Here is a 15,826-nt window from a genome sequence, read left to right as displayed (position 1 = left end):
GACATCCTTGAAGACGTCGTTCAAGAAGGCTGGTCCATTGAAAGCTGTATTACATTGCAAAATCATCAACAAAAAGGGAGCCTGAGACATCGGGAAGGAGACAGTCCATAATTGGATTAATGGCAATGGCAAACAGTACAACACTCAGCACGGAGCCTTGGGGTACCCCGTTTTCTTGGGAGAAAGCACGGGAGATAGTAGTGTTCACCTGCACTCTAAATGTGGGCTCTGCCATAAATTTGTGAAGAAAAAGGGGCAGCCGACCTCGAAAGCCCCAAGAGAACAGTGTGCGGAGGATGCCTGTCCTCCAACAGGTATCGTGTGCTCTCTCCAGATCAAAAAACATTGCTAGTGTTTGGCATTTCCGGAGAAAATTGTTCATGATATAAGTGGAGAGAGCAACAAGATGGTCAACTGCAGAACGATGCTTTCGGAAACCGCACTGAGCAGGTGTTAAAAGACTGCGGTACTCCAGCCACCAAGCTAAACGGCAATTCACCATATGCTCTGAAACCTTACATACACTACTCGTGAGAGAAATGAGGCAATAGCTAGAGGGGAGATGTTTGTCCTTTCCAGGTTTCGGAACAGGAACGACGATAGCTTCCCGCCATCATCTGGGAAAAGTACTGTCGGTCCAAATTTGATTATAAAGGCAAAGGAGGTAACGCAGACTATGGGTTGATAAATGCAGCAATATTTGGATGTGGATACCATCCGGTCCTGGGGCGGAGGAGCAAGAAGAAGAGAGTGCATGTTGGAGTTCCCGCATGGAGGAAACAGTTTTATAGCTTTCGCGATTTTGAGAGGAGAAAGCAAGAGGTTGCACTTCCGCTGCACGTTTCTTCGGGAGAAATGCTGGTGGGTAATTTGAAGAGCTGGAAATCTCAGCAAAGTGTTGACCCAATGAGTTAGAAATTGCGATGGGGTCCACTAACGTATCATGCGCGACAGTGAGCCCAGAGACCGGGGAGAAACTAGGCGCACCAGATAACCGTCAAATCCGACTCCAAACTTCCGAAGAAGGAGTGAAGGTGTCAAATGAGCTAGTAAAGAATTTCGAGCTTGCCTTCTTGCTATTGCGGATGACGCGACGGCATCGCGCACGGAACTGCTGATAGCGGATACAGTTGGCCAAAGTAGGATGGTGGCGGAAAACGCGAAGAGCACGTCACCGCTCTCGTATTGCCTCACGGCATGCCTCATTCCACCAAGGAACTGGGGGGCGCTGGGGCAATTCGGATGTGCATGGTATTGAACATTCCACAGCTGTAAGAATAATATCTGTAATATGTGTGACCTCATCGTCGATGCTAGGAAAGTGATGGTCATCGAATGTCGCTAGAGACGAAAAAAGTGTCCAATCGGCTTGGGCAAACTTCCAGCGTCGCGGGCGCATACATGGCAGTTGAGGCTGCAGTCTAAGGACACATGGAAAGTGGTCACTCGAGTGTGTACCAGCAAGGGCAAACCACTCGAAGCACTGAGTTAGCGGAACAGTACCGACAGAAAGATCCAAATGAGAGAAATTTGTCATGGAGGCAGACAAAAATGTAGGGTCCCCAGTGTTGAGGCAAACTAGATCCGCTTGGTGGAAGATGTCTAGCAATAGCGAGCCATGCGGACAAGGATGTGGAGATCCCCAAAGCGGATGGTGGGCATTGAGGTCCCCAACCAGCAAATAGGGGGGTGGAAGCTGACCAACAAGATGAAGGAGATCAGCTCGTGCCATTGGTGTGGACGATGGAATGTATACAGTACAAAGAGGAAAGGTGTATCCAGAAAGGGAAAGACGGACAGCGACAGCTTGGAAGGAAGTGTTTAAGGGGATTGGGTGATAATGGAGAGTATCATGGAGAAGAATCATAAGTCCTCCATGTGCTGGAGTGCCTTCAACAGAGGGGAGATCAAATCGGACGGACTGAAAATGGGGGAGAACAAAGCGGTCATGGGGATGCAGATTTGTTTCCTGAAGACAGATGATGACCAGCGAGTAGGATCGTAAGAGGATCAACAATTCATCCCGATTGGCTCAAATGCTGTGGATATTCCACTGGATAATGGACATAGGGTGAACAGAAAATGGAGGAATGTGACAAAGGTTGCCATCAACTCAACGACTGCTCAGAGCTTGCGACCGACAGCATGGAATGGCATTCAGCCGAAGGCAGAAGATCCTGGTCCATAGGTTGTTCAGGAGCAGCTCCTGCCACCATTGATCGGCCGGTTGATCGGCCACCAGCAGTGCGCCTCGGCGACACAGAAGACGGCCGAGGGCGATTACCGCCAGGTGGTGCTGTAGATGAGACACATCTTGGCGGAGAAGGAGAGGAACTGGGTTTCTTATTAACATTCTTGGAAACATGATGTTTAGATGAAGGAGGAACTGATGGTTGTGAAGTTGGGGTACGTAAAAAATCTTCACGAGTATGCTCTTTTTTTGAAGTCTTGGTGTCTGACTTTTGGGCTCGAGATTTAGCAGAACCCGATGAAGGGTGAGCCATAGAGTGGGCAGGCGAAAGTGGGGAGGTTGAACGGGCGATCTTTGCGCTTGTCGATCTGACGACTGTGGCACTAAAGGTGAGATCACAAGTCTGCGTGGCCGCCTCCTTTGTTGGCCAAGGAGAGGCAAGGACAGTGCTGTATTTTCCTGTCTGAGGCATGGTGGGCTTTCGAATGGCGAATAATTTTTGAGCATCAAAGGTCGACACCTTTTCCTTCACTCTGATTTCCTGAATGAGCTTTTCGTCTTTAAAAATGGGGCAACATCGAGAGGAAGCAGCGTGGTCACCCATACAGTTGATGCAGCGAGGGGATGGAGGTGGACAAGCACCCTCGTGGGCATCCTTGCCACATGTAACACATTTGGCCGGATTGGAACAGGACTGCCTGGTGTGATTGAACCGCTGACACCAATAGCAACGTGTAGGGTTTGGGATGTAAGGGCGAACGGAAATTATCTCATAGCCCGCTTTGATTTTCGATGGGAGTTGAACTTTGTCAAATGTCAAGAAGACAGTACGGGTTGGAATGATGTTCATGTCAACCCTTTTCATGACTCTATGAACAGCCGTGACGCCCTGGTCAGACAGGTAGTGTTGAATTTCCTCGTCGGACAATCTGTCGAGGGAGCGTGTATTAACGACCCCACATGATGAATTTAAAGTGCAGTGCGGTTCCACCCAGACAGGGAAGGTGTGTAGCAGTGAAGAATGCAGCAATTTTTGTGCCTGGAGGGCACTGACTGTTTCTAACAACAAGGTGCCATTTCGTAATCTGGAACAAGACTTTACAGGACCTGCAATTGCGTCGACACCTTTCTGAATAATGAAAGGGTTGACCATGGAGAAGTTGTGACCTTCGTCAGACTGAGAAACAACAAGGAACTGTGGCAACGATGGAAGAACTGTCTGTGGCTGAGACTCATTGAACTTACGCCTGTGAGCAGACATAGCAGAAGATGAGGAAACCATGATTACTGGCGTCTGTGATGGCGCGCTCCTCCGTTGTGGGGGCCCTCTCTGAGGGCACTCCCGCCTTAGGTGATTGTTCACACCTCAGGTCACACCTCCCGAGAAATGGACGTAGGGACCAATTGGCACTTTCGCAAAGTATCAGCTCGGGTAATCACCCCTCCCTGGGCCTGGCCGTTACCAGGGGGTACGTACGTGTCCTGCCTGTCTACCCGGGGTGGGGGATTACGCGTTACCCCATCACCAGCTACGCATGGAAATGCGTGGGTCAGCCTTCAGACATGCACAGGGAGGAAAAAAGAGAAAGGGAAAAAACAAAGGGAAAGCAAAGAAGAAAGGTCTCAAACGCTGCAGCGGAGAAAAGGGCAAAGAGAAGAGGTAAGGAAAAGAGAAGGACAAAGACTTGCAAGTGGAGAAAGCAAAGAATTTTTTACAGTTTCGAGCGTCCGTTGCTGGACGTAGGCACAAAACATACTCCCAAAGGGGGAGAAAGGGAAGGAAAGAGGCAGAGATGGGGGGGGGGGGGGGGGGGGGGGGGCGAAGATGGGGGATGGGGAAGGATGCGGAAAGGGAAGGTATGCAGCCCGGAAAGGAAGGAAGGCGATATTAGCTTGGGGTCCCGTGCTCGCTACACACGTATCCACAAAAGACTTGTGGACCCGCTGGGGGGCTGTATTAGAGTCTACGCAGGATATGGTGGACAATGCGCAGTGACCAATTTTCATCCAAACTGCTGGGCGAGTTCATTCATTTGTTTGCAAGGATGGGTCAACACTGCTCACTTTCATCTGGCTGTGAAGGCAGAATCGAGGCACACACCCTATAGTCTTTCTCAATTTACAGAAACTATTTGGTAAAAAAATCATTTCTGTGTTATTTATAGCTTGATATGTCAAGCTTCATCATGAATTGTCCATCATTTAGTTAATGGTCACAGTTATTGTGATATTTGAGTATAAGAGCGACACTTTGAGAAATTCAAACAAGTATGCAATGAAAAATGGGGATCGCTATTATTTTGTGGTTGGTGTATTACATAATATGTTACTGCATATGAGATTTAATAAAACATTGAATTTTTCTTTAGACTTGGGTAGAGGTACCCGCATAGCACCCTCCTATGCCAACATGTTTATGGGCCATTTAGAGAAGACCTTCCAAGACTCCCAAAATGCCAAACTCTAGTCCGAGTCAGATTCATTGATGATATCTTCATGATCTGGATTCTGGGCTTAGACACCCTATCTTCATTCCTTCACAACTTCAACACCTTCTGTCCCATTCGCTTAACCTGGTCCTCCTCAACCCGGCATGCCACCTTCCTAGACATTGACCACCTCATCTCTGATGGTTCCATCTGCACCTCTGTCCACATTAAACCCACCAACCACCAACAGTACCTGCATTTCAACAGCTGTCACCCCTTTCAGACCAAAATATTCCTCCCATACAGCCTACAGCCTGGCCACCTGCAGCAACAAGGACTCCCCTGCCCAGTATGCTGACGGTCTCACTGAGACCTTCACAGACATGCACTATCCCCCGACTTAGTCTGCGAACAGATCTCCCATGTGATTCCCCCTCATACCCCCAATCCTACCACCACTCTCAAGAACCAGCCACAAAGGAGTGCCCCCTTCATTACCCAGTACCATCCTTGACTGGAACAACTAAACGACATCCTTCGCTGTGGCTTTGATTACCTATCCATCCGACCTCTACAACATCCTGGACCATCCCTACACCAGTTCGAACCACTTGCCACAAGGCTCATGTTCCCGTGGACGATCCACTTGCAAGATCTGCCCAATTCACCCTTCCAGCACTTCGTACTCCTGTCCTGTCACAGGTTCATCCTACCCCAGCAGTGTGTGGGCCACCTCTGAAAGCAGCCATGTCATTTTACAGCTCCGCTGCAATCAGTGCACAGCTTTTTGTATTGGTATGACTACCAACCAGCTGTCCACAAGGATGAACAGCCACCTCCAAACTGTGGCCAAGAGCAAAGCAGACTACCCTGTGGCACAACATGCAGCTGAACATTGATTTCAACAGCTGTTTCACTACTTAAGCCATCTGGATCCTCCCCTCCACCACCAGCTTTTCTGAATTTCAAATATGGGAGTTATCCTTACAACACAGTCTCCACTCCCATTATTATCCTGGCCTCAACCAGCTAACTTTCTGTCCCCACCCAACAGTTTCCACCCCCTCTGTCATTCACCTCCTCCCCAGTCTCTTCTCCCACGTTCTACATTTGCCGCCCTCTGCCAATGCACCTACCCTTCCCCACTCCAGTGCTTTTTAGCTCTGTTTTCCCCACTTCACGGCCCACAACCTCCTAATGCCTGCTGGCATTCAATTCCCTGCACATCCCACCAGACAATTCTCCTCTCTCCCTTCTGTCCCACATGATAGTTGTTCTGGCCTGGGCTGCTAGAATTGGCAGTTATGTGTGCATGAGGTGTGCTTGATTGAGTGAATGAACAGTGTGTGTTTCTCTATTTCTGATAAAAACCTGTGGCCTAAAGCTTACGCGTGTCTTAATTGTGCCTGCTGGCAACTTAGCGTGTCATCTTTTTGGTAAGAAGCAGTCTACCTTTTCTTACGTTGTTGATATTCCTACACAGAGTTTCCATTGTCTCATCAATGGAGGTATAAGCTAACCAATTCCAGAATGCATGTGCAAGGTATGAGCTTGCATGTTGATGTGGAATGCAACAACACACAAGAAGTAATACTTGCTAAGCTTGTATCACAAAACAGTGTGCTTATAATGAATTTTTAACTTTATCCTAGACAACTATACATCAGAAATTCATCACGAAAGTATTGTGGCTAGTACATTTGACCACAGATCAAATGAAGATCTTTTACAATATTTACAGCAATGCCTTATTCTCAATGACAGTGTGCATACAGACACTACAAGCATGTCCTCATTTTTTCTAATATATATCAAAACGCCAAAAATCATGGAAGGCACTGGATGTAACCTTCAGTCATCAGCTGTTGAGGCCTATGTGATGCATATGATGCATTTAGAAATGTTTCTGATTCTACACATTGAAATTGGTGGCACTTTGACTTGCAGCATACCATCAATTGGCCTTAAGGCACTGCAGATTTGACTGACGTGGAGAATCCTAAATTCTTCTGTAATCTCTGATATGCTATGACAATTTTATTTTGCACCAAGACCACATTCAAAAATGGTTCACTCTCAACGTACTGCCATATTTGCTACACATGTCTGCAACAGACTACTCAGATATTGTATCCACACTCTTGCCACATGCAAAACCTAGCCCCAATGTACAGGGGTCACACATGGCACATCTTCAAACAGGCAGCTACCAAGACCTTTAACCACTCAGTTTGTGTGTAAATATATCTGCAGTAAAGAATATTCTGCAAGTTTTCTGAGAGTTGGGGAAGGGGTGGGCGTGTGGGTGCACTGTTGTATGACTCAATATGAACACTGCAGCCACAGTTCCCTTATGCTGCTTTGCAATGAATGACAAGCCTCCTGGATGCTGGTAATCATCTCTAATTCCTGATTTCTCAGGGCATGAATGGAAAAACAACAGCCACATTGCCAAGAATGCAGAATCCAAGACTGGGCAATCAGATTCTTTGGTATAAAACAGTTCTCCCGGCAAATACCAATGCCCCAAAGCAATGTTTTGTTGTTCTATATTACAGGATTTCACAATAAATGGGTAGAAATTTCAGTCTCTGTTACACATTGTTACTTGATATTTGTTGTTTTAGTACCTTCCATTCTAAAGGCCAGCAGCTACTCTGATGAACTTTCAACAGCAAAAGTAATAAGCCTTTTTCCACCTTTCCTAAGAAAAATACAATATTTCACAATGATATGTAAAATGCACTGGTACAGAAATGGTTTAACATAACGTACTAAATGCCAGGAATGAAAGAGAGAAGAATGTTTGTTGCTAGATTTCTTGTATTTTTCATTACAAGAAAGAATATTCCAAAAAATATTTTGTGATTCATATATTTCAGTTAATAAAGTTTTATATCACAAAAATAGTCCATGGCTAGTGAAGTATAAATGAATCACAAATTATGAAGCAGATTAAAGTTATCTGCCTTTTCTATAAAAGGTTTCATTAGGAATTACAACTGATACACAGCTGGAACAGGCAAAAAAAGAAATGTACATTTTTTAAAGTCTGTCTTGAAAGTCACATACTGCATTCCAGCTCCACTCCATAACAAATAATGTATTTAAAAAGTTACATGGTTATCTCTTTCAGATTGTCATACACAGGCCACCTGCACTTTAATAAATACATACATAAATATTCAATACATAACACTTCTTTTTAAATACAGCACAACCTGAAAATCTGGAAACATAATCTGGATGAGACTGCTTTAACAACATGTATTTACACGAGAACTCTCCATGGACTCCAGACTCATTAAATGAACAAGTTTTGCTACTTTAAAAGGACTATTAATTAGAAAATCACTATTAGACCTTTAGCACAATTGCTCCTTTCAAGTTAAGCGCTCAATTTATAATACTTGATTTGAATCAAATCCGGATATTTGTGTGGAAGAGATCTGCAGTCTGCATTGTACAGTAGTAGTCTCCTATAAAAGGGTAACGATCTTTCTCAAAGTAGCTCCTTTTCTACTAATGGACACGCAGTACCCCCATTTAAAATGCATTAAAATATTAATTTAGAAGTAGGTCCCGTAATGAGCAACGTGAGTACACTAGCACTTCAATTGGAATTGCTTATTTGTATGTTTCACAGATGCAGGCTGCAGTGTTAATGTATTATGTTCACTATTTCAAATCCCTGAGAGATCTGCTTCATGAAGACATTAACATAACAGAATGTGTAATCATATGAATATTTTAATGAATGTTCCCTCTACTCAACTTATTTCGACAATCTACTTGCAATTCTTAGCGGAACTAGCACTATGAGAGAAACTAATGCAAATGCTATCTGACAGAGATTACAACTACCATTAATGAGTAATATTCACTTACTTGTGACTAACGTATATGCCACATTTGGAAACAATGAAAATATGCCATAATAATCATGGTAGTCAAATTCAAATATCTAGATTTGATTCCCATTACATCATCTTAAAAGTGGAATTAGTTTTTCTTTATTTGTTCCAGTTTTCAATATTTAACTGTTTTTGTCAAGTACATCAGGATAAACTGTAACAATTTGTGCAACTGAATCAAAGATTTAACTGATACATAGACGCACTATGTTAACTCTTCTTGTTCCTCCTCAATAAGGAAAGTCATATGCATGCTGCACACAGAAGATACAGTATATCAGCACTTTATATATCTCTGCAGATTATTTATAATATAATTCATTATATGGTTGTGATTATAGTACTCATGTAAACAATTTTAATCAGGTTGTAACAGCAAAATATTTTGGCCGACAGGAAAAACAGTGCGATTCATTCCTATGTTGTGCCATGGTCATTCAATAAAAATCTTCAAATTTAGACAATAATTCCTTTTTTAGATAACTTCCCATCATATCAGTAAAATAGTAGAAAAATTAAATAATAAAATAAACAAGAAAGCTATAAGCTAATTCCACATGCAGTTCCCTGCAGTGTTATTACATACAACAGTTATGCACATGTCATGGTCTAGGTAAATCTTTGGATTGAACGAAAATGGGGAATATGTTTATAAACATAATTCATAATCATTGAAATGACAAAAAAAAATATACAAAAGAGTATAGTAAATTAAAGTAGCAGCATCATGAGATAAAATAAATAATAATAAAACACATTCTGTCTATAAATCCAGTCATTTACGAGTCTGTGATTCTTTTTATTAGTGAATATAATTGTCCATCTTGATCAACTGACTAGTCATGGTACAAGTGTACATGTGAACTGATGAGATACCATGTACTGAGATTTAAATGTGATTCTGAGGATGGCTGTGGCCACAATGCATTAATGTGTAAATTTTCAAAAATGATAAAGATGGGCAGTCATAGTGTCTAGACATGTTTTATGAAAACCAGGCTTACGAAGAGCATTGTACATTGGAAATGTAGTACAGTCAGACACTTTTAGAACTCATAAACTGTTTATTTCATCAGTAAATAAAGTGGTAATGTCATCTAATAATTTGTACTGTTTCACCCAGTGGAGGCTCGTGCATGATTTTACCAATATGCTACAACACAGCAAGAGTGCAGTAAATGTGCAGCTTAATATTGTTATGGTATTAACTTTCTCTAATGTACTAATATCAATTATGTTGTTTATAAGTTTATGACTTTTACTATGTTTTTTTTATTAATGCATGTCCTGGATGTTTCATTCCCCCTGAAGCCCGCACATCACTTTCCCAGATAACAAACGTGGAAAGCAAAAAATTGTATTGCGAGCATCACGCCTGCAGATCCAAACTGCTTTTTCTGCTGCCGCCGATAGCCTTTTTACTTACAAAGGTAGTAACCATGACTAACATTGAATACGTTACTTTTACATAAATAAAATTGTTTACATATATTTAAATTTTATAATTAATAATTTAAGATTGTGATGAATAAAATAAAATGGAAAAAAAAATAGTGGTAGCAGCATGAACTGAACCCGAGCTGACGAATCTTGAGTCGGTGCACTTGACCATTGCGCCATAGCACCAATAAGGCATGTGTCACTCAAAAATACTTCATGCTCTACTTGTAAATATTTACGGTATGTTTTACCTTTTCTTATAACTCACTTGGGTGAAATATTCTAGGAACTTAAAAGCATCATCTACTTGCTGCTTACATAGTTTGAGCCCTGTCCCATGCCCTCCCCTAGATAGATTTGAATTTGGAGCAGGTCTACCAGTTCTTTAACTCTCACTTTCTCCTCAAAAGATATACAGGAAAAGTGCCTCTTCAGCTGATCACCTAGAGATTCACTATGTTGCCTGCACAATATTCTACTCATACTTTCGAAGAAAAATACTGATCCATTGCTGTGAGCGACATAGCACCCATAGTGCCAGCTGGAATGATGTCACATCAGAGCACGCACAGTCAAAAACAGACAGCTGCAACCCTTCTGTGAGTTGACAGTAGCATTGCTGACCATCATTTCAGCACTTGACACTGATTTCTAGTTACCACTGAGTGAGTGCTATAAAACATGTTTTTGTCTATTTTGTTCACGTACCAGTACACATTTGAAGAGAAATGGTGTACTTTTAGTGTGATGTTTACAGTGTGCTGCAGCTCATTAGCACATGATCACTGGCCACCACTGGTTATACCTATGCTGAAGACTTACATATCCATATGTACGACTGCTAAAATTGAGTATCTTTCAAAGAGCCATGCGAACATCTTATTGCTGTAACAATATTGGGACATTTTGTCTCCTCAACAATAATTAGGGAAAATCACTGAATTTGCCTATTAATTTTGTTAAAGTACTAACAAAAATCATCACAGTAATGTGAAACAAAGGTAAGACAAACTTCTAAAGGAACCGATAAAATATCATGTGAAGAATAGTAAAGTATACATGTTTACTAGGGACAGATAAATGAGATTTTCTGTGGCTTAATTACCTGAACTGCATGAAATACTTTAAAATGAAATTAAGTGACTTTTGAGCTCAGTCTGTGTGACTTATTTGTGCTTACATAGTGGGTAACTCAATATCTCACATTTGACTTTGATCAATATATTATAATTTTTTTCCATGAAAGAAATTATGGAAGTATTGGATGAAACTCAATAAACAGTAAACCAGCATGATAGTGAGTCTGATTTCTAAAATAAAGGGTAGGAGGTAGCAGTTTTCAGAGGCACATATAGATTTGCTTATTTCTTAGTAATAACTACCAAGAATACTGTATTTTTAAGTGCTATTGGAGCATCTAGAACTTTTTCTTCTCAATAGATATAACAGTCATCAATCATATTTAGCAAAATCACACACACACACACACACACACACACACACACACACACACACTGGAAGGAGTAATATAAATGAAAGGACGAAATACAGAAAATTAAAAATCTCTTTGAATGTATGAGGGAAACCATATGCAAAAACAGTGTAAGTAGGTAAACAGGAAGAAGTAGTAATTGTAAAGTTACAAAGTATATGAGATAGGAAACCAGACACAAACTTTTCAAATCATATACACTGAAACTTATAAAATATTATAACAGGATTTTTGTACACCTATAAACATGGAAGTACATACTGGATCCCTTTCTGATTCTGCATTTAAAAACCCACTGAAACAGCTATGAATAACCAAGTAATATAGTATATTTACTGCTGCATCAGCTGTTCCCCAAATCAATTAGTTTCACTCATAAAATATAAATTTATTACAACTACTGTCAGGTATGCCTCTCACAATGTATGTCCACCACTTATTGTAACTGGGTTGCTATGTCTAACATTCACCTGATCATCATTTTACTCTCCTTTCTGAAGACAATGTTTTTTCAATGTACATTCCTTAATAACATAAAATTATTTGACTGTAAATATTCCCATTTCGCTGTTCATGCAGATAGATTCATTAAACAGTAGTTGAGTCACGGTTTGCCTACTTGCCCCTTCAATTCCTACCTTTCCACAACTGTTTTGTTGAGATTATCAAATGCACAGCAAATGAAACTCATTCAAAATCTAAATTTTCACATCTACTTTGCTTAGTAAAGTCGACATCTCTTGTACAAGTCAAATCTCATCCCGTCAAATTTTGCTTATTATTTCATTTGTTTTCGTATTCTTAAAAATGTACTTAGTTGCATATTTTTAAAACACTGTCTCTCTCACACAGCTTTCACATATAGCAAAAATATGGAATAAATAAACTAAGATATTAGTCTACACTGCCAAAAAAAAAAAAAAAAAAAAGTTCACTGCACTTAAAGCTGTCTTGTCAAATGTTCCCACTTGCTTAGCTGTTAAGAGCAACTTGAGTGCAAAACCTTTGTTTTACTTTTGGTTGCAGATAGTGTGACATGCCTGTGAGAATCCAGTACTTCATCCAACAAAGCAATGATAATTCGTTTCTGCATAATTCATTTCCTTCAGAAACCTGGAAAACAAAGATATATATGTACTATGACAATTTGTCTTACATGGTTTAATGAGAAGAGTCATTTCTTATGCTGAAAAGCAGAATGCAAATTTTTAATTAGTTATCTTACCATCCCAATTTATTTATTTCAGTAAACAGACTACACTCAGACAGAAGAAGTCTAAAAATAATGAAAGAGGGTTCAAATATCTGTAACATATTTTCTGAAATGCACTTTGACGAGGACTAGATCATACCTTTATGTCGACAATCATCATCACAACTGTGAATAGTCACTAGAGGAACAAGTTTACTCACACAGATGGAGGGATTTTGTATTTCGCAGCAAATGGAATAGAAGTAACAATGAGCAGCTGTCATGTATAAAAGGAGGATTACCAGCTCGGCTTCAATGTACTTTTATATATGTTTGGCTGCTGCTTAATGCCCTCTTCGATTTTGTACGTAGTGACCTAACTTCATAAAGACCATTTCATTCTGGACATTCCACATGAATATTACAACCTATTGCTACAATAAAGTAAATTTGCTATTTGTGGACTTCAGCAGTGTTGTTGTTGTTGTTGGTGGTGGTGGTGGTGGTGGTGGTGGTGGTGGAAGGAGGGGAGGGGATGGGAGGGGAGCGGACTGGGGTGTTGAGGAAGTGGTGGTCGTGAGGGGGGAGGGGGGAGTCTTAAAGTTACAGTTTACCCAGCTGGTGTATAAATGCATCATTTAATTTTTCTTATGTGTCTGTATGTTTATGTGGTTTCTTACTGATCCTACTTGTGCTTCTTGACTGACGCAAAACATGCACATCAAAGACTTATTTTGGAAGTACAATAAGACCCCTTAAATGTAGAAGATGAACTGTAAGAGCATATATTGATGCAGTCATATTTTCTTCAATTTTCTTCTATAAGAACGGATGCGAACAGACAATGATATATTGTAGCAGCACTGCCAGAAACCAATCAAAACATTTTTCTGATGTCAGATGGGTAACATGAATAAACAACAGCTGTACTTGTTTAAAAAATACAAAATCACAGTGAAGGTCCTTCAAAATCAGTAATGGGTAATAATCTATCTTTGAATGGGGGGGGATATATCAGTGAAACAAATTTTACAGGTTTGGACATTTTGTATAGAGCTCTTCTTGTTTCTCACCTATTTAGAGGGTAAGCCATACGAACATGAAAAAAAATTGCAATAACTAATTAATAAAATAGAGGGAAACATTCCACGTGGGAAAAATATATTTAAAAACAAAGATGATGTGACTTACCATACGAAAGCGCTGGCAGGTCGATAGAAACACAGACACATTCATACACACAAAATTCAAGCTTTCGCAACAAACTGTTGCCTCATCAGGAAAGAGGGAAGGAGAGGGAAAGACGAAAGGAAGTGGGTTTTAAGGGAGAGGGTAAGGAGTCATTCCAATCCCGGGAGCGGAAAGACTTACCTTAGGGGGAAGAAAGGACGGGTATACACTCGCACACACACACATATCCATCCACACACATACAGACACAAGCAGACATATTTAAAGACATATTTAAAGACAATGAGTTTGTCTTTAAATATGTCTGCTTGTGTCTGTATATGTGTGAATCGATATGTGTGTGTGTGCGCGAGTGTATACCCGTCCTTTTTTCCCCCTAAGGTAAGTCTTTCCGCTCCCGGGATTGGAATGACTCCTTACCCTCTCCCTTAAAACCCACTTCCTTTCGTCTTTCCCTCTCCTTCCCTCTTTCCTGATTAGGCAAAAGTTTGTTGCGAAAGCTTGAATTTTGTGTGTATGTATGTGTCTGTCTGTGTTTCTATCGACCTGCCAGCGCTTTCGTATGGTAAGTCACATCATCTTTGTTTTTAAATATATGTAATAACTAATTACATAATTACAGTAAAAAAGTACATTTGTTCTTACTTATGGTAGAAATTCATTAACTTTTTCAAATTATTAACTCTGTGGCAATTTGTTATTTGTGCAGTACCTTAACTAGAAGTGATGACTAAACACTTACAGTTTGAATTGACATACAGAAAGACTAAAAATACTGCCTGGATTTTTTCCCATCAGAAATTCACTGTACCAACATGACAAAGAAGTTTGCTGTTAATTAAAAAAAAAGTTCATGTATGTGAGTGCGCCCCCCCCCCCCTCCCCCTCCCACCCACACACACCACGATGGTCTTGTCTACCAGTGTCTGCCTAAGAAACATTGGGATGTGTCACTGCATGGCTATTATTTTGAGCCATTCACAAATACCTCTGTCAAGAGAAGTACGCATATTAGTAACAGAATTGCCACTAACAAACATCAAGGCAGATATTTCTGTCATAGCTTCATACTTTTCATCTCCGATATCAGGACATCAAGTTGTTACACCAATTGTTTCCATTAAGAACTGTGTAATGTTTTTAAATAACATTACACAGATTTTTGCCACCCACAAAAATTGCCAGATTTATACTCTGGAGTACTGACCATAATTTTTTCAATATGTTGGGTACATTTTCCAACATTTTCATAATTATGAAAACAACCCAATGTAATGAAATTCCTCAGCACGGAGTTGAATTTGAGAGAATATAAAAGTAAATTGCACATCATTTGTTGGAATAAGTACTGCTGCTTATGTACACACTACAGGGTATACTGCATCTGCAAATACTTAAGACAATAATCAAACTGCTGCCAGCAAGTGAACAGGAACACTGTTTAAAATGACAGGAAGGACTCACATGCAGTGGCGAATGATAGGACACCAATGGACACTGAATAAGAGGTGTAGTACTGATACTGAAACTATGAGCTGAAACTCTTCTCAGGACTAAACAAAGAAACTGTCGACATCTAGGGTTGTCGGGTGTTCTGCCGGATATCAGCGTCGTACTTGCACGATATTTCGATCACGTAGCTCGTGACCTTCATCAGGTGTGACCTGAGACTGCTCCTCAAGTGGACCTGGTCCAGTATTTATGCATATGGCCTACCCCCTCCACCAACAGCTGCAGGCGCTTCCTCTGTGGTCCGCGCCCATTCCCTGCGACCTGCTGGAGCGTTGCTGCTCCGTTTTCCGTCCGCTGCGGTTCTAGGTGTTCCCTCTGCGGTCCGCACCCACCAAACTCGCTCCTGGGGGTTTCATCTACGGTCTGGGGTACCAAGCATTCCCCCTGCGGTCCGCGCCCGCTCACCCCGACCTGTTGGAGCATTGCCGCTCCGTTTTTCGTCCGCTGCGGCTCTGGATGTTCCCT

At 41.2% G+C, this 15,826-nt stretch overlaps 1 protein-coding gene across 1 annotated transcript in view; it reads right to left on the bottom strand.

Moving 5' to 3' along the window:
• Nucleotides 1-12,385: 12,385 nt before the first annotated feature.
• Nucleotides 12,386-15,826, bottom strand: part of LOC124777755 (cytochrome b5 reductase 4) — a 335,055-nt gene continuing 331,614 nt past the window's right edge. The window contains exon 10 of the mRNA XM_047253257.1: nt 12,386-12,579. Within this exon, the coding sequence (XP_047109213.1) occupies nt 12,525-12,579 (55 nt within the window). The 3' untranslated portion in view covers nt 12,386-12,524. The remainder of the gene's footprint in view (nt 12,580-15,826) is intronic.

Source organism: Schistocerca piceifrons, chromosome 2, assembly GCF_021461385.2.
Source record: "Schistocerca piceifrons isolate TAMUIC-IGC-003096 chromosome 2, iqSchPice1.1, whole genome shotgun sequence".
In the NCBI taxonomy this organism is placed as follows: domain Eukaryota; kingdom Metazoa; phylum Arthropoda; class Insecta; order Orthoptera; family Acrididae; genus Schistocerca; species Schistocerca piceifrons.
The sequence above is the reverse complement of the archived record's forward strand: the minus strand, read 5'-3'. Positions and strand labels throughout refer to the sequence as shown.